At 50.8% G+C, this 18,109-nt stretch overlaps 1 protein-coding gene and 1 pseudogene across 1 annotated transcript; both read right to left on the reverse strand.

Moving 5' to 3' along the window:
- Positions 1 to 5,283: 5,283 nt before the first annotated feature.
- LOC128949059 (erythroblast NAD(P)(+)--arginine ADP-ribosyltransferase-like) lies at positions 5,284 to 7,173 on the reverse strand (annotated as a pseudogene).
- Positions 7,174 to 13,546: 6,373 nt separating this feature from the next.
- Positions 13,547 to 15,034, reverse strand: LOC128949060 (erythroblast NAD(P)(+)--arginine ADP-ribosyltransferase-like). Its single transcript, XM_054293865.1, has 2 exons — positions 14,284 to 15,034; positions 13,547 to 13,647 (listed from the first exon to the last, which is right to left on the reverse strand). The coding sequence occupies exons 1-2, from the start codon at positions 15,032 to 15,034 to the stop codon at positions 13,547 to 13,549; spliced, it is 852 nt and encodes a 283-aa protein (XP_054149840.1).
- Between the last annotated feature and the right edge of the window lie 3,075 nt (positions 15,035 to 18,109).

Raw genomic sequence — 18,109 nt, forward strand, 5'->3', positions numbered from 1 at the left:
TACTGAGGCTGCCAAGGCCACCACTGCCACTATGGCACCATGGCAGCTATTGCCACCATGAGGTAACTGCAGCCACCATTGTCACTGTGGTCCTGCGGGCACCACAGCCACTCTGGCCACCATGAGCACTATAATCGCCAAGGCCACTGCGACCACCTTGATCACCAAGATTACTTGAGCCACAAGGTTACAACAGCCAATGTAGCCACTGTGGCCACCAGTATCATTGTGCAAAGCTATTCTATTAAATAATTCTATCAAAAAAATTCTAATTAGTATATCTGTCAAAGCCAGCAAAAAGTGACAATTCTTAAGCAGGGCTCAATGGCACTCCGCACAACACTCATGGGAATGTCTCTTTCTTTCAAACTCAAGGAGGATGCTTGGTGAGCATTCACTTCCCGAGGGAGGAACCTCACACACATTTCATTCCAAGCAGGAACAGGGGAGAGGAATCTCTAGCTGAAAAGGGACTGGACATTCCCAGGGTCAGATGATGGATGGCCAGGCTCAGCCCTCGTGCTTCATCCTCAGTTGTCAATTTATGGTTGGTGATTTGGGCTGGTTTTTGTCCCACTCAGCACCAAAAGCAGCACAAGACCCCTCTCAGTGCTGCTCCAATGGCCACAAATGGGGCATTGTCCCTTGGCCACATTCCAGGTAAAACATCCTGACACATCCTGCACTTCAGGGGAACATTAAAGACTGGTAATTGTGAGGTCCAAGAGGGCAAGGGCAGGTCCTGTCCCTGGGGACAGACAGTCCCCGCTTCCAGTCCAGGTTGGCGTTGACCTGCAGAAGCAGCTCTGGAGAAAGACCTGGGGGTGCTGGTGGGTGACCTGTGAAACCAGATTTGTGTCTTGGGGCCAGGAAGGATCCAGGGGGCATCAGGAGGGGAGAGACCAGGAGAAGAGGGAATGTTCGTACCCCTCTGCCCTTCCAAGTCAGGAACATCAGGAGTGCCGTGACCAGCTGTGTCAAGTGCCATGTACAATTCTGCTCAGTGCCGTGTCCAGTTCTGGACTGCTGTGGGCCCAGTGCTGTACTCAAGGTTGATGCTGTCTGTGCTGGGAGATTGGGCCAGGTGCCCACTCTGGGTCCTTCCAGCCTGACCCATTCTGGGATTTGCAGATTCTGGCAGTTGCGGTTTGGGAATTGTCCACCGGAGGGCAGCAGCAAGCATGGGAATTCAGTGGCATTGTGCAGTTCCGGGTGCCAATAGCAGCGGCGCCCGCACCGCCCCATCCCAGCCCTGGGGGCTCTGCAATGGTTTGGGATGGAGCGACCTTAAAGCCCATCTGGCGCCAGCCCTGCCATGGGCAGGGACATCTTCCCCTGGGCCAGGGTGTTCATAGCACCGCCCATCCTGGCCTTGAACTGTTCCAGGAGTGGGGCAGCCACACCTTTGGTATAGATGGGTAATATGATGATTGGCTCTCAAAATTAAGGGGTGAATATTGTGTTTATGTTAAGAGAAGTTTTGTTGATGTATGGTTATATTATTTTTGTTTGTTGTTTGGTCATCCTGTGTTCTCCCCATCGCCCCCTTACCTCTACCCATATTGTTGCTACAGGACAGCTGTGGTTGTCAGGATTGTCAGAGACATGTACCTGTGCCCCTTGCATGGGGCACTTGGGAATGGGGAATGGCTATTGCTGCGGAGGAGTGGCATGGCAACATCTCACCTCCAACCACACTGCAGGAAGGTCTCCACCAATGGACAGCAAGGAAGAATCAAGTGGCAGACATTGGGAATGACCAGGGATTTAGAAGAAAAATGTTTGAATAAGTATGACTGCTTATGGATATGTATTTGGTTGATGCAACACCAGGGGTATAAAAGGCAGAGCCGCTATTTTGTGGATGAGACCATGGGTGCAGCTAAGCATACCGCTTAGGATTCAGGTGGAACATTTTAGCTGTTTACCTTTTGAGCAGAAAAATTCACCTTGCCAGAGGTTTACTTGCACAAAGGAGATAGAGGAGCCCTGTAATTTTTTTAATGATCAAAGGAAGAGGCTGTTTTGGTTTGAAAGCAAAACCAGTGAGAGACTCCAAGTCAGAAATACAATTTATTGGGAAGAGGGACAAGGAAAACCAAAATACATGCAATAATACAAAATAGAAACCACAGACAAAGAGTACGACCTGACACCCTGTTGTCAGTGTGTTGGTAGCAGCCCAGTTTGATTGGTGGCTGCAGTCCTCTTGGAGCGGCAGATGTGGTGCTGTTGGAGTAGTTATCCTGTAGATGGATGTAGTCTTCCTCTGAAGATCCAGTGGAAAAGATGGCTGTTTCTCTGGGAATACACTGGAAAGACTGACTGCTCTGTCCCAAAACCCAGATTATGTCCTAGTGGGGATTCTTAGCTCCTCCCTCCTGGGCAGAACATCTCCCAATGGGCTGTTATCATTCTAATGAGTCATACAGTGTGTCCTTGAAACAGAAATGGCTCCTAGAGGGAGTTATCTCTGTGTCATGTGGCAAGACATTGATGGGCTCATTAACAGCAGATAAAGAAAAACAATGTCCCTCCTGGTTTCAACAGCTCTTGAGGATGGGAATAGAATACATCTTTTTATTGTAACCTAGGACGGACGCCATGGGCAATTTTCCCACGGGGTGTACCAAGTTGCTGGACAATGCAGCCTCCTTTTTATGTCAATTTCCATGCACTCCGCTTCCCCATTCATGGAGGTATTCGGAAGGTACAGGTGCAGGTGATTCAAAATCTACCTACTAAACATCTCCCTTGCTACACACCCCACTCTTCTATCACACAGACACGTGACCATTAAAATGAGCTTTAACTCCACCCTGGGTGTGGAAATAAAAATTCATAAGCCTGTTAAGTCTTTTTTCTTCTTCTTGAAGTTCAGTAATTTTGCAGGACCTTGTCTGAGCAGAAGTCCATGTCAGTGAAGAACATTTTCTGAAACTGATAGTTTCTCCAGTCACTTCCTTATCTACAAGTGCCTGGCCCTATCTACCACCAGATCCACGCAACCTGTTTGTAAAGAAACATTCCTCTTATTCCTTTCAGGGCTGAATAAATTGTGGTGCAGAAATAGAGTTATGCTGGGTTTAAATCCTGACTGTGTGGAAAAGCACAGAATTTGGTCAAGAATGCAAATGAATGAATTTCCAAAGAAGTAAAGGACAGTCAGGGAGATGTTGGGGGAGAGAGGGGGTGGGGAAGATTTTTGGTTTTCCTCTTCTCTTCCTCCACTCTTTTCCCTTTTTTCCCTTTTCCTCCAGGGAAAATGGCAGTGGTGGCCTTGGTGGCCACATTTTTCTGGGGGTCATGGTGGCCATAGTGATCATGGAGATCATGGTGACTGTGAGAAATAACTGCTCACTTTAAAAATTTAAAGGTTTATTAGACCTCAACAGCACAATAAAGGGACTGAATAGGGAAAACCAGGCAGCACTGGGGGTGTGGTCGACTGCCAGTGGCTCATCCACAAAATGGCGTCTTCACCTTTTATATCCCCAGTGTTGCATCAGCCAAACCTGGCTCTCCCAAAGGTTGCCATTCAAACTTTATTCACTCTCCGTTGGTACAGACCTTCTTGTAACTTGACTGGAGGTGAGGTGAGGTGAGGTGAGGCGTGCCATACCTAATCAGGAATAGATTTTCTCCATTCCCAATTGCCCAATGCCTAGGGCACAGGTTCATGTCCAGCCCCCACACGTCCCTGACCACCCCGAAAACCAGGGCCATCCAGTGGGAACAATACAGAGGGGGAGACAGGGGACAGTGGAGAGAGCAAAGGGTGTCCAAAAACCAAGCTACAATCACATAAACATAAGTCAACAAAATTTCTCTTAATATACACACAATACTCACCCTTTAATTGTGAGAGTCAATTATCATATTACCAATCTATAACCAAACTGTGGCTGCCCCACACCTGGAAGCGTTCATGGCCAGACTGGGCAGGGCCTGGAGCAGCCTGGCCCAGGGGAAGAGGTCTCTGTCCATGGCAGGGCTGGCACTGGATGGGCTTTAAGGTCACTCCAGCCAGGAGCGGCACAAGCGCAGTGCCACTGAATTCCCATGCTTGCTGCTGCCCTCCGGTGGACAATTCCTGAAATGCAACTGCCAGAATCTGCAAATCCCAGAATGGGTCAGGCTGGAAGGACCCAGAGTGGGCACCTGGCCCAACCTTCCAGCTCAGACAGCATCAACCCGAGCACAGGATTAGGTCTGGAGCAGCCCAGAACTGGACACGACACAGGGCAGAGCTGGACAGAGCAGTGGGCACAGCTGGACACGGCACTCCTGATGTTCCTCACTGGGAAGGGCAGAGGGGCACGGACACACCCTGACCTCCTGGTCCCACCCCTTCTTATGCTCCCTAGATCCCTCCTGGCCCCAGGACACAAAGCCAGTTCCACGGATCACCCACCAGCACCCCCTGGTCCTTCTCCAGAGCTGCTTCTGCAGATCAACCTCAGCCTGGACTTAGAAGCGGGGACTGTCTGTCCCCAGGGACAGGACCTGCCCTTGCCCTCTTGAACTTTGCAATTTCCATGCTTTAAGGTGTCCCTGAACTGCAGGATGTGTCAGGATGTTTTAACTGGAATGTGGCCAAGGGACAATGCCCCATTTGTGGCCATCGGGGCTGTACTGAGAGGGTTCTTGTGCTGCTTTTGGTGCTGAGTGAGGTTAAAACCAGCCCAAATCACCAACCCCAAATTGACAACTGAGGATGAAGTACCAGAGCTGGGATTCAGCTGACCCTGGGAACATCCAGTCCCCTCTGAGACAGAGATTCCTCTCCCCTATTCCTGCTTGCAATGAAATGTGTGTGATGTTCCTCTCTCGGGAAGGGGATGCTGACCAGGGATCCTCCTTTAGTTTGAGAGAAGGAGACATTCCCATGAGTGTTGGTGTGGTGAGTGACATTGAGCCCTGCTTAAGAATTGTCACTTTTTGCTGGTTTTGACTGGTATACTTAATAGAATTGTTTTGATAGAATTATTTAATAGAATAGCTTTGCACAATGATGCTGGTGGCCACAGTGGCTACATGGGCTGTTGTAACTTTGTGGCTCAAGTAATCTTGGTGATCAAGGTGGCCACAGTGGCCTTGGTGGTTACAGTGCTCATGGTGGCCAGAGTGGCTGTGGTGGCCTTGGTAGCCTTGGTGGTCTTGTTTCTCTGGGGGTCCTGGTGGTCTTGGTGATTGTGGTGGCCACAGTGACAACAGTGACCTTGGTTGTCATGGTAGCCATAGTTGCTGCAGTGACCACAGTGACCTCAGTGTCCTCGTGGCTCAGAGGATTCCAGTGGCCACTGCCAGGGCTGTGGTGGCCAGAAGGAGTCCTCCAACGTGGAAGGGGGCACTGGGGACACTCCCATCTGAGGGACAAAGAGAGAGATGTAAGGGGATCATGAGGGGACTGAAGGGGTCAGGGATAGAAAGGGAGGCTTAGGGGTTACAGGAGAGATGGGGGCCATGAGGTGACAGATGACAGGGTGTCAGGGGAGGCATGATGGGGGAACAGAGGCCAGGGAGGTCAGGGGGGCCTTGGTGGGCTTAGGAGTGACAGGGGTCAGGATCAGTCAGGGATTGCCACAGGGGGTTACAGGGTTTCAGGGAGTGCCATGGGGGCATCCTGGCCCACCTGTGTTCTGTACACAGCGCCCATCCCCAAAGAACTGCCTTTATCAGAGAGGGACAGGGTTGGTACCCTGGGGGGTCCCTGTTCCTGTCTCTGTCCCTGTCCCTGTCCCTGTCTCTGTCCCTGTCCCTTTTCCTGTTGTCCCCTGGCATGGGTGTTCCTGTCCCTGTGCCTACAATAGATGTCCCCAGACTTGGTCTCCTCCAGGGTATCCTTGTCCCCCCACATACTGTGGGAGTCACTGTCCCCCATCCCCAGTGAGTATCATTGTCCCCTGTGCCTTATCATGGCCATACCCATTCCCCCAGGCTGTCCCCTGCAATGTCACCTCGCAGCCACTCGCAGTTGTATTTGCTGTAGGTCCCGCTGGAGTGGAGCTGGATCTGTGTCTTGTCCCCTTACCGGGTGTATTGGGTGACATTGAAGGTCTCAAAGGGTGGGATCAGCACAATTTTAAGTTCTGGCATTTGGTGAACAACTGGATTTCCACGCCATGGCACGTGTGCACCTCTAGCATTGTGGAATTGGTGCACTCGACAATTGGCTTGCTCGGGAACATTGGCATGAATACACCAAACCGGACGGTGTCACCACGCTGTGCCTCGAACCAGGTGTCGCACACCTTCAGGAACGCGTCCCGACACTGCCCGTTCTGAGCATCCCTCAGCGTGGCCATGGCGTCGGTCAGCAGGAAATGCAGCGTTTTGAAGTGGAAGTTTTCTCGGTACTCCTGGCTGGAACGCCCAGCCACAAGCACGGCCTCAGTGAACACACTGGACAGATCATATGTTGCAAAGGCCATGATGGCAGTGGCCTGGTCTGGGGACAGAGGGGATTCAGGGGGCCACTGACTCTGCCACTCAGCTGCAGCCTTTACCCAAGCCTTGGCAAACTTCTTGTTCTGCTGGAACTCAGAGCGGTTGAGGGCCGGCAATGCCGCCTTCATGGCAGGGCCACAGCCCTGGTACTGGTCATCAAAGGAGTCTGGGACCATGTCCAGGGGGATCACATTGACAGCTGTGGTGGCCATGGCCATTGCCAGCAGTGCCAGGATCTGAGCCAGGGGGGCCATGGTAGGGAGAGGCTGCAGGGACCAGGCTGGGACACTGGGGGACAAAGAGGGGACACAGAGGAGACATGGGGAGGGTTCCTTAATGAGGGACTGGGCAGGGGAGTGGCACCAGCCCACAGGGAAGGAAGGCACTCCTGGCCAGCAGACCCCTGTGCCTGTCCATGGTCCCTAATCCCAAATCCTGGGGTTACTTATGCCTCTCCAACATCTCCCAACCACCCGGGACACCAATCCCAATCCCACAGTATCATGGCCCCCCAGAAGACAAATCTTACTTCCATGACTACAGGTGCCCTCAGAATCCCAACCCAAATCCTGGGGTGACTCCCTGAGCCCCCCAGTGTCCTCCTCTGTCTGTCCCCACACCCCAATCCCACTTCCCGTCCCCAAATTCTTTGGTCTCACCCCTGAACCTCAACCGAATCTGGACATCACCCCCTGCCCCTACAGTGACTCCAAGTCCCCCCATGACGCCAATCCCACTCCCACCATCTCATGTCCCCCCTCACTTACCCCCAGAGCAGCCCACGACACAATCCCAGTCCTGTGACTCCCCCAGTGTTCCCCCAGCACCACAATCCCAATCCCATGTCCTAACCAAGTATTGCCTGGAGTCTCCCAGTCCCTGATACCAAAATTGGCTGGAGTGAACTCACTGATGCAGATGGAGGTATTAGAAAGCCAGAATTCTTTATCCGCTTGCACTCAGAGTGGATCTCTCCTGGTTCTGCAGGTAAGGGTGGACTGTGCCACAGGGAATTTATCCATTGTAGTATAAATACTGATACCCATTAAAATGGGCTTCTTAGCCAATACAAATCCAGCACTATTCCTAGAAGCAATTTGTATGACTCTGCCTCTACCAGGAAATAATTTTTATTGTCCTGGAGAGTCATAAAAATGAGATGTCAGAATGTGGGTTTTACTGAGTTTCCCACATCCCAGATGACCTCATCTTGAACTTTTGCATTGGGCAGAGGCTGCTCCTTCTGTGTTACAGAACTTGTAAAAAACCCCTCAGTGCAATTCCCTTTATCTCTTTCTCCACAGGTTCCAGCAACCTTTGCTCTTCTGTGTACACATTTTACATCCTTTTATTGTTTTTTGCTCATTCCTCTTTAAACGGTACCCAGCACCATTAAGGGATCTAAAATTTTGTATTCTCTCTCTTCTTGCTCACCCCCCTGAAGCCCAGTCCCACTCCTCAGAGACTGTTCTCCTCATCCAAGAGGTCCAGAAATCCAGTGTGGGACAAAAGTTTATGGTATATACTCGCCATAGACTGAAGGGGATGTGCAACACAGGGAAGAGCTCACCGTGTTACAAAGACCTCTGGAATTGCCAGTGACAAAAAGAGGAAATGTAGGAACTCACTTGCCATCTGCTTTGAGCATTGCTCATGCCCATAGAGCCATATGCAGAGAAAGAAGTCAATTAACAGCACAGGGATCTCCAATTCAATATAAACAAGAATTATTGTCCTTCCTCGATACCACCCAGCTGCCCAAAGAAGTGGCCGTACTACAATCCAGGGCACACCAGCTTGGGGATTGACAAATCCCTGTGGGTAAATAGGCTTACAATAAAGCTGCATGAGAGGTTCTGCAACAAAGCATCCTGGTGTTAATTCCTGAGAGAGGAATTCAGCCCCAAAGGTGAGGCCTGGATAGAGTTGGGCAGGTTGAAAATGGCTGCTTATCTAGAAGCCCACAATAAAGAGGGAGGCTGGGTAAGTGGGTGCGAGGTAACTCCCAATAACCAGGCCAGGCCCTCCCCAACTGATGCTGCAATTTGTAAAGGAGAAAAGCACCAGCAAAGCTCTGGGGAATCAATGTGATGGGCATTGGTCTGAAGCCTCAGATCCTCAGTGACTGTAGGACAAAACTGTCAGATCAGTTAATGAGCAATGGCCAATTTGTTTTCAAAAGAACCCTGTGAATTCAAAACCATCAACTCCGGGCATCACTGGAAGTGGAAACACTCCCAATGATAAATGGCAAATGGAATTTCTGAGCCACCACGCCAACATGGGCTCAGGTATCTCCTGGTTTTGGTGGATCATTTTTGGGGCTCCAGAACAGTTCCTGCCACACCAACAAGGCCAGGAAAGTCACGCAGGCACTGCCCCAAGAGATCATCCCAAGGCTCAAGGTGCCTACAGGGATGTCAGCTGATAGGGGACACCAAGTGGTATCTGAGGTGTGGCAGCAACCTAGTGAGCAGTGGGGAGTGGGACTGGGAGGAACTGGGGGAACATGGAACAGTGTGATTGGGGTCATAGGGGGTGAGTAATAAGAGAAAGAATAGAAAGTTTGAGTTCTCCCGAAGGTGCTGGGTTGGGCTTAAAGGTGAATGAGCAAAAAACCATAAAAGGATGTAAAAGTGAGCACACAGCAGGCCAAAGGTGGCTGGAACCTGTGGAGAACCAGATGAGGTAACTGCAGTGAGGGGGTTTTGGCAAGTTCTGCAACACAGAAGGAGCAGAGCCTGCAAAAGCAAAAGCTTGAGGCAAGGTCATCTGAGATATTGGAGCACTCAGAGAAAACTACACCCAGAAATCCCATTTTTATGACTCTCCGTGACAATAAAAATTGTTTACTGGTAGAGGCAGAGCCATGCCCATTACTTACGGGAGGAGTGCTGGGTGTGTACTAGCTAAGCAGCCCGATTTAACGAATATGTATAATTAGAATACATAGATTCTGTTGACAAGGTCCCCCCTGATGTGCAGGACCAGGAGAGATCTGCTCTGAGTCTGAGCTGATAAAGAATTCCGGCTTTCTGCTACCTCCAGTTCCATCAGGGAGTTCAGTCCAACCAATTTCAATATTGGTGGCTGGGGGGAATTCAGGGGACACGTGGAAGGACATGGGACTGGGATTGTAGAGTGGGGGCATGGAGGGCTCAAGGCCAACATTGCAGGGTCAGGGCTGGATCCCAGAATTTGGGTTGGGGTCCTGGGGTGACATGAAATTGGTAAGAGGACTGGGAGCAGTTTTGTGATCTGAGAGAGGGCCAAGGCTGATGGGGGCGGGGGAGGGGGGGGGGGGTTGAGGGACTGGCTTTAGGAATTTGAGTGATTTTCCTGAGCGGCCTGAGGTCACAAGAGGGCTATGGTCTGGGAGAACAATGGTCTGGGAGAACAAATGAGATCCTGGCGAGCACTAGGGGGACATTGGAAGGATAAACAGAGGATTGGGATTGGGACTGGGTGGCTGGTGTGTGGGGATTGAGAGACATGGACTCTGCAACGCCAGCAAAGCAAAGCTATTTATACACCAGTTTACCAGGATTTATAGCTCACTATGTTTTTACAAAATTTTCTACTTGGACCCCTTTGCCCCAGTCCCCCTAGAAACATAATCTTCTCGATTATCCTTCTTACACTGTTAATGTCCTTGTTATCTCTTTCACCAGCAACGTCCCTGTCATCTCTTCTCTGGTTAGAGCAGTCAACGTGAAGGTCAGAACTGTCCAGACATGATGGTCAGAGTGATCAGACATGATGACTTCACTTCTGATCTTGCCTTGAGATTTTCTCTCTCATGGTTTTCACCGTACCAGGGCCACAAGGTCTGCAGAGCTCCCAAGTGGAGCTTCTATAGTGGTCTGATCTCCCCCATCTCCGTCTTTTTTTGTTTTCTTATGCAAAGAGTTCGTGTACCTTGATTTTAAAGCAGTTCCCATCTGTAAGGCTATTATCCTATTAATACTCTTACTGGTTATGTGCTAAATACAGGATAAAATATATGGAGTACAGATCACAATCAATAAAAACTTACCAAACGCAATCGTGTCACTGACACAGAGACTCACTGCATAGAAGAACAATAGGATAATGTCCAAGTCCTCCTTGGAAATGAGAATAAATGGCCACTGATCTAAAGTTCATATGACTGGAGCTCGGGGGCCATGCTGAGCCCCTCAACAGAGGAACCCTTCCCATGTACTACCATCTGTCCTCAGTGTCCCCTCAGTGGATCCTACTTTGTCCCTGAGTTTCCCACACTGCTCCCAGTAACTTCCCCACCATGGCCCTCCTGGCTCACACCCTGGCACTGCTGGCAATCAAGGTGGTGCCCCTGGACATGGCTCAGAACTCTTTTGATGATCAGTACTGGAGTTGTGGCCACACCATGACCATGACATTGCCAGCCCTCAGCCACTTTGAGTGCTGGCTCTGTACTAGTTAAGCAGCCCATTTTAATGAATATGTATCATTAGGATGGATAGATTCTGTTGGCAATGTTCCCCCTGATGTGCAGGACCAGGAGAGATCTGCTCTGAGCTGATCAAGAATTCCACGTTTCGGCTACCTCCAGTTCCATCAGGGAGTAAACTCCGGCTGATTTCAATATCGGGAGCTGGGGAGACTCCAGGGGACACTTGTGGAGTGACATGGGACTGGGATTGCCTATTCATAGACTGTTATGCATATCCATATACTTCCATAAACTAGCTTCCATATTCCAAGAACTATTTTACATGGCCCATCCTTGGGTCTGCCTTTTTTAGAGCATGCCTGCTTCTTGGCTGTGGTTTTGACTGCTTCTCTTTATCACTTCCAGTTTGGCCTTTGGTCCATACTTTCTTCAGACAGCAGATGTGGAAAGTTGGCATATCAACAGCAGGGTCCTCATGACATGTGCACTGGATGTTATCCCAACCAAACAGACAGTTCACTCGTACCTGTATCAGCTACCAGTACTACCATGTCTAAGATTTTGTTAATAGCAGAAATAAAAGCAAAATTATTTGAACATATACATGTAGCATTCATCTTAATATTTTCAAAAAACCAAGAAATTTGATTTGTCTCCCATTCTCTTTTCCCTTTTTCTCTTTTCCTCCAGGGAAAATGTCAGGGGTGGCCTTAGTGCCTCGGTGATCTCTCTTTTCTGGAGCTCATGGATGTCTTGGTGATATTGGGGACCATGGCGAATTGAGAAACGACTGCTCACTTTAAATTTTTAAATGTTTATTAGACCTCCACAACACAACAAAGGGATTGAATAAGGGAAAAGGGACAGCACTGGGAGTGTGGTCAGCTGCCACAAAATGGTGGCTCAGCCTTTTATACCCCTGATGTTGCATCAACAAATTCATACTCATAAGCAGTCAAACATATTCACACATTTTCCTCATATATCCCTGGCCCCTCCCAAAGTCTGCCAATTGACTCTTCCTTGCTGTCCATTGGTGGAGACCTTCCTGCATGTGATTGGAGGTGAGGTGTTGTCATGCCACGCCTCCCCAGCAACAAGCTTGGCCCTTTCCCAACTGCCCCAAGCAAGAGGCACAGGTACACACCCTCCCTCCACATCTCCCTGACACCCTGACAACTAGGGTTGTCTGGGGCAACATTATGGAGGGACAAAGGGGATTATGAGGATAACAGAGCATGTCCAAACAACAAACCACAATTCCATAACCACAAATCAACAAAACTTCACTTAAAATGCACACGATATTCATCCCTTGATTGCTAGACCAAATCATCCCATTACCTATTGTTAAAAAAGCTGTGGCTGCCCCAGTCCTGGAGGGGTTCAAGGCCAGGTTGGGCACTGCCTGGAGCAGCCTGGCCCAGGCAAAGATGTCCCTGCCCATGGCAGGGCTGGCACCAGACGGGCTTTAAGGTCTCTCCATCCCAAACCATTGCAGAGCCCTCGAGGCCAGGTTGGGGCGGGGCGGGTGCTCGGCAGCACCAGCAGCTCGTGCTGCCGCCTGCTGTTGGCACCCGGAACTGCAGCTGGGTGCGGCGCATGCACAGTGCTACTGATTTTCCACGCTCGCTGCTGCCCTCCTGTGGACAATTACTGAACCACAACTGCCACAATCCCCAAATCCCAGAATGGGTCAGGCAGGAAGGACCCAGAGTGGGCACCTGGCCCAACCTTCCAACTCAGGCAGCATCATGCCTGAGACCAGGATTGGGTCCAGAGCAGCCTAAAACTGGACACTGGACAGAGTTGGACATGGCACTCCTGATGTGCCTCATTGGGAAGGGCAGAGGGGCACAAACACTGCCTGACTCCCTGGGCCTGCCCTTCCCGATGCCCCCTGGATTCCTCCTGGTGCCAGGCCACACCATCTCCAATATCCACCCACCAGCACCCACAGATTTTTCTCCACAGCTGCTCCAGCAGGTTCTCCCAGCCTGGACAGACACTGAGGACTGTACTTCCCCAGGGACAGGACCTGCCCTTCCATTTTGAACCTCCCAACGTCCAGCCTTTAAGGTCCCCCTGAAGTGCAGTATGTGGCAGGATGCTCTGCCTGAAATGTGCCCAAGAGACAGTGCCCCATTTGTGGCCATCGGGACAGCATTGAGAGCAGTCTGGTCTTGATTTTGGTGCTGAATTGGGCTAAAACCAGCCCAAATCACCAACTCTGAATTAACAACTGATGCTGAAGCACCAGAGCTGGGCCTAGCCATCCATCAGCTGACTCTGGCAATGTCCAATCCTCACTCAGACAGGGATTCCTCTCCCATATTTTTGCTTGCAACGAAATGTGAATGACATTGCTCTCTCGGGAACGGGGCACTCCCCAAGGATCCTCCTTAAAACTGAGAGAAAGAGATGTGCCCACAAATATTTGTGTGAGGAGCAACATGGAGCCCTGCTTAGGAATTGTCACTTTTTGCTGGCTTTGTCAGATTTATTTAATGGAATTGTTATGATTTAATTATTTATTAGAATTGCTTTGCACAATGACCTTGGTGTGTACAGCAGTCACAGTGGCTGTGGAAGCCTTGTTACAGGGAGTCTTGATAATCGTGGCAGCCAGGGTCGCCACAGTGACCTCGGTGACCTCGGTGACCTTGGTGGCCTCGTGGCTCAGATCCTGATGGCCTCTGCCAGGGCTCTGGTGGCCAAGAGGAGTCTTCTGATTCTCTCCTTCCAATTGCCCTGGAAGGGGGCACTGGGGACGTTCCCACCTGAGGGACAAAAAGGGGTAATGGGAGGCCATGTGGGGAGTGAGGTGGCTGGGAACAGCTAAAATGGGGGGTTAGGGGTGGCAGGAGAGATGGGGGCCATGAGGTGACAGGTGACAGGATGTCGTAGGTGGGGGGCACAGGGGATAGAGTGGCTAGGTAGGTATGCGGGATAATGCTGGGCCTAGGGATGACAGGGATCAGAGGGAGTCAGGGGGTTCCATGGGGATTGACAGGGTGTGACAGGGGTTCAGGGAGTGCTGTGGGGGGTTGTGGCCCACCCATATCCAGTACACAGGGCCCATCCCAACAGCACTGTTTTGGCAGAGAGGGACAGGGTCAGTACAGTCGGGGCACAGTATCTGTCCTCCCCTGGAAGGGGTGTTCCTGTCCCTGTCCCCTCCCAGAAGTGGGAATCCCCATCTTTGTGCCCTGTCATGGATGTTCTTGCCCTTGTGCCCACAATAGATGCCCCCGAATTTGATGTCACCAGCACTGGGTGTCCTTTTCCCACACACACAGTGGGTGCCCCTGTCCCCCACACTCAGTGAGTGTCATTGTCCCCTGTGCCTTTTCATGGGTGACCCCAGGGCCACAGTGGATGTTCCCATCACCCCGCGCTATCCCCTGTGCGGTCACCTGACTGCCACTCGCAGTTGTATGTGCTGGAGGCCCCAGTGGATTGGAGCCAGATCCATGTCCTCTTCCTATCCCGGGTGACTTTGGTGACTTCGAAGGTCTCATATGGGGGAATCAGCACCTCCTCCTCCCCTGGATACATGGAAAACTGCTGGATGTCCGCGCCATGGCACGTGTGCACTTCGAAAATTGTGTCTGTCCCAAAGTGCAGAGCAATCTCTTTACGTGGAGACGTCGATGTGAATTGACCAAACCGGACACTCTGGCCACGCTGTGCCTTGAAACGAACGTCACGTACGCCCCGGAACACGTGATGACACTGCCCATTCTGAGCCTGCCTCAATGTCTCCAGGGCATCAGTCAGCAGGAAATGCAGCGTTTTGAAGTGGAAGTTGTTCCTGTATTCCTGGCGGGAGCGCCCAGCTGTGCGCACGGCTGCGTTGAAGTCCCTGTACACGTGTTGCGAGGTGTAGGCCATGAGAGCCACGGCCTGCCAGTGGGATGTCAGAGGGGACACAGGAGAGCCCCGCTTGCGCCACTCAGCATCAGCATAATACCAGCCCCAGGCAAAGTGAGGATTCTTCTGGTACTCAAAATTGTAGAGGTCCAGCAACTTTGTCTTCATGGCAGGGCCACAGCCTTCATACCGGTCATCGAAGGAGTCCCATGCCATGTCCAGGGGCACCACCTTGATGGCCATGGTGGCCATGGTCATTGCCAGCAGTGCCAGGGTGCGAGCCAGGAGGGCCATGGTGAAACGAAGCCACCACGAGCAGTGTGGGACACTGGGTGACAAAAGGGACACACTGAGGGGAAAATTAGGGCACACAGGGGTACATGGGAAGGATTTCTCTGTGAGGGGCTGAGGAGGGGAACTGAGGGCAGCTTTGGGGCTGGGGGGGCAGTTTCGGCTTGAAGCTCCTATGCTGATTCCAAATCCTGGGGTCATTCCTGGACTACCCTCAGACCCCCAGGAGAACAATCCCACTCCCCTGGGCCCATGTCCATAACCCTTAGTGTCCTCCTAGAGCCTAATATCAAATTCTGTGGTAACTCTCTGTCCCTGCAGCAGTGCCCCCCTGGATCCCACTTCTTTGTGCCAAGTGTCGTTCTTTGCCCACCAGCCCCACAACCCAATTCCCAGTCCTGCATCAGTTCCCCCAGTAGTGTCACTCCAGCCCAAACCCTGGGAACAATCCCTTACATCCTCAGAGTCCCCTCAGTGCCCCACCAGCCCCTCATCCCAAACCCTGTCTTATGTTTACCCTTCCATTGTTCCCCCCACAGCTCCCCAGGAGCTTAATCCTGTTCCCACATCTCTTTAGACCACTTGTGAACCAGGGCCCTTTTGGGACTTCACCCAAATTTCAAAAGCCATGCCCTCACCCCCCCAGTGTACCCCAAAACCTGCTCCCAGTCCTGTTACCCAGTTCATGTCAATGCAGGACTCCAAACCAAGTGCAGGGTTCATCCCTTGCCCCCCACAACATCCCCCTGGAGTGCCCCATGGTCACACTCTGCAATCCCAGTCCCATGTCCCTCCCACAAGTGTCCCCAGTGTCCCCCCAGCCCCTCATACCAAAATTGTCAGGAGTGAACTCCCTGATGGAAATGGAGGTATCAGAAAGCCGGAATTCTTGATCAGCTCGGACTCACAGCAGATCTCTCCTGGTCCTGCAGCTCAGGGGGGACTTTGCCATGGGGTATTTATCCACCACAATCATAAATATTCATTAAAAGGGGCTTCTTAACCAATGCAGATGCATCACTTTCTCTGGAAATAATTTGCATGCTTCTGCCTCTTTCTGGAAGCCCTTTTATGGTACTGGGGGTGACCCAAAGGCATTTCTAAGTGTGGTTTTCACTGAGTGCCCCAATATGCCAGATGACCTTTCCTGCAACTTCTGCTTTTTGCAGGCGCTGCTCCTTCTGTGCTCCAGAACTTGCAAAAGAGCCTCACTGGAGTTCCTTTATCTGTTTCTCCATGGATTCCATCCATGTTCATCCTGGGTATCCACACTTCTACATCCTTTCCCTGCTTTTGCCCATTCATCCTTAAGCTCAATCCTACATCTTTAAGGGATCTGCAACTTTCTATTTTCTCTCTTATTGCTCATCCTACAGGGCTCAAATCCTATGGTCCCACGACTCTCCAGTGTCTCCTAATCCCATACCCCACTAGTCACTGGGTTGCTGCCACACCTCAGAGACTAATTGGGGTCTCATATCACATGATATCCCTGTAGGCAACCTTGATCCAGGGGATGAATCCCTTGGGGGAGTGCCTGGGTGACTTCCCTGGCCTTGTTGGTGGGGCAGGAGAAGTTTTCGGCCCCCAAAACCGGATGCAGCAATACCAGGAGATACCTGAGCCCATGTTGGCATGGTAGCTCAGAAAAGCCATTTGCCAGCAACCTCCAGGAGTGTTTCATCTTTCAGTGATGCCTGGAGGTGATGGCCTTGAATTCAAAGGGTTCTTTTTAAAGCACATCAGGCATTGCTCTGTAACATACCTGACAATTTTGTTCTACGGACACTAAGAATCTGAGGCCACAGACCAGTGCCCATCACATCAATTCTCCAGAGCTTTGCTGGTGCTTTTCTCCGTTACAAATTGCAGCATCAGTTGGGGAGGGTCTGATCTGGTTATGAGGAGTTAGCACTCAACCACCCAGCCACTCTGTTTACTGTGGGCTTTTAGATAGGCAGCCAATTGTCAATCCACCCAACTCTATTCAGGCCTCACCTCTGGCGGTGAAATTCCTTTCTCAGGAATTAACACCAGGAAGCTTTGTTGCAGAACCTCTCATGCAGCTTTATTGTAAGTCTATTTCCCACAATGATTTGTCAATCCCCAAGCTGGTGTGTCCTGGACTGTAGTGCGGTCACTTCTTTGGGCAGCTGGGAGGAATCAAGGAGGGACAATAATTCTTGCTTATATTTAATTGGAGATCTCCGTGCTGTAATTGACATTTTTCTTTGCACATGGCTCCACGGGCATGAGCAATGCTCAAAGTAGATGGCAAGTGAGTTCCTCCATTTGCATGGGACTGTGGGAGTGGGATTGCAGATCTGGGCTGTGAGTAATAAGAGAGAGAAAGAAAATTGCAGATCCCTCAATATTGCTGGACAGAGCTTATTGATGAATGGGCAAAAACATGAAAAGGAGGTATAAGTTTGGATACTCAGGATGAACGTGAATGAATCCATGGAGAAACACATAAATGAACTCCAGGGAGGGTCTTTTGCAAATTCTGGAGCACAGAAGGGCATTGCCTGCAAAAAGCAGAAGTTGCAGGAAAGGTCATCTGGCATATTGGGGCACTCAGTGAAAACCACACTTAGAAACGCCTTTGGATGACCCTCCAGTACCATAAAAGGACTTCCAGAAAGAGGCACAACCATGCAAATTATTTCCAGTGAAAGTGACGTATCTGCATTGGTTAAGAAGCCCCTTTTAATGAATATTTATAATTGTAGTGGATAAATACCCCATGGCAAAGTCCCTCCTGATCTGCAGGGCAAAGAGAGATCTGCTGTGAGTTTGAGCTGATAAAGAATTCTGTCTTTCTGATATCTCCATTTCCATCAGGGAGTTCACTCAGGCCAATTTTGGTATGAGAGGCTGCGGGACACTGGGGACACTTGTGGGAGGGACATGGGACTGGGATTGCAGAGTGTGACCATGGCAGGCTGCAGGGGACAATGTGGGGGCAGGGGGTGACCCCCAGATTTGGGTTGGGGACCTGGAGTGACATGAAATGGGTAATGGGACTGGGAGCGGGTTTTGGGTCTGGGAGATGGACCTGGGGGACACTGGAGCTGG

The sequence above is a fragment of the Melozone crissalis genome, unplaced genomic scaffold (genome assembly GCF_028551555.1).
Source record: "Melozone crissalis strain CALT ecotype California unplaced genomic scaffold, PUWL_Pcris_2 ptg000195l_1, whole genome shotgun sequence".
NCBI classification, from domain to species: Eukaryota; Metazoa; Chordata; class Aves; order Passeriformes; family Passerellidae; genus Melozone; species Melozone crissalis.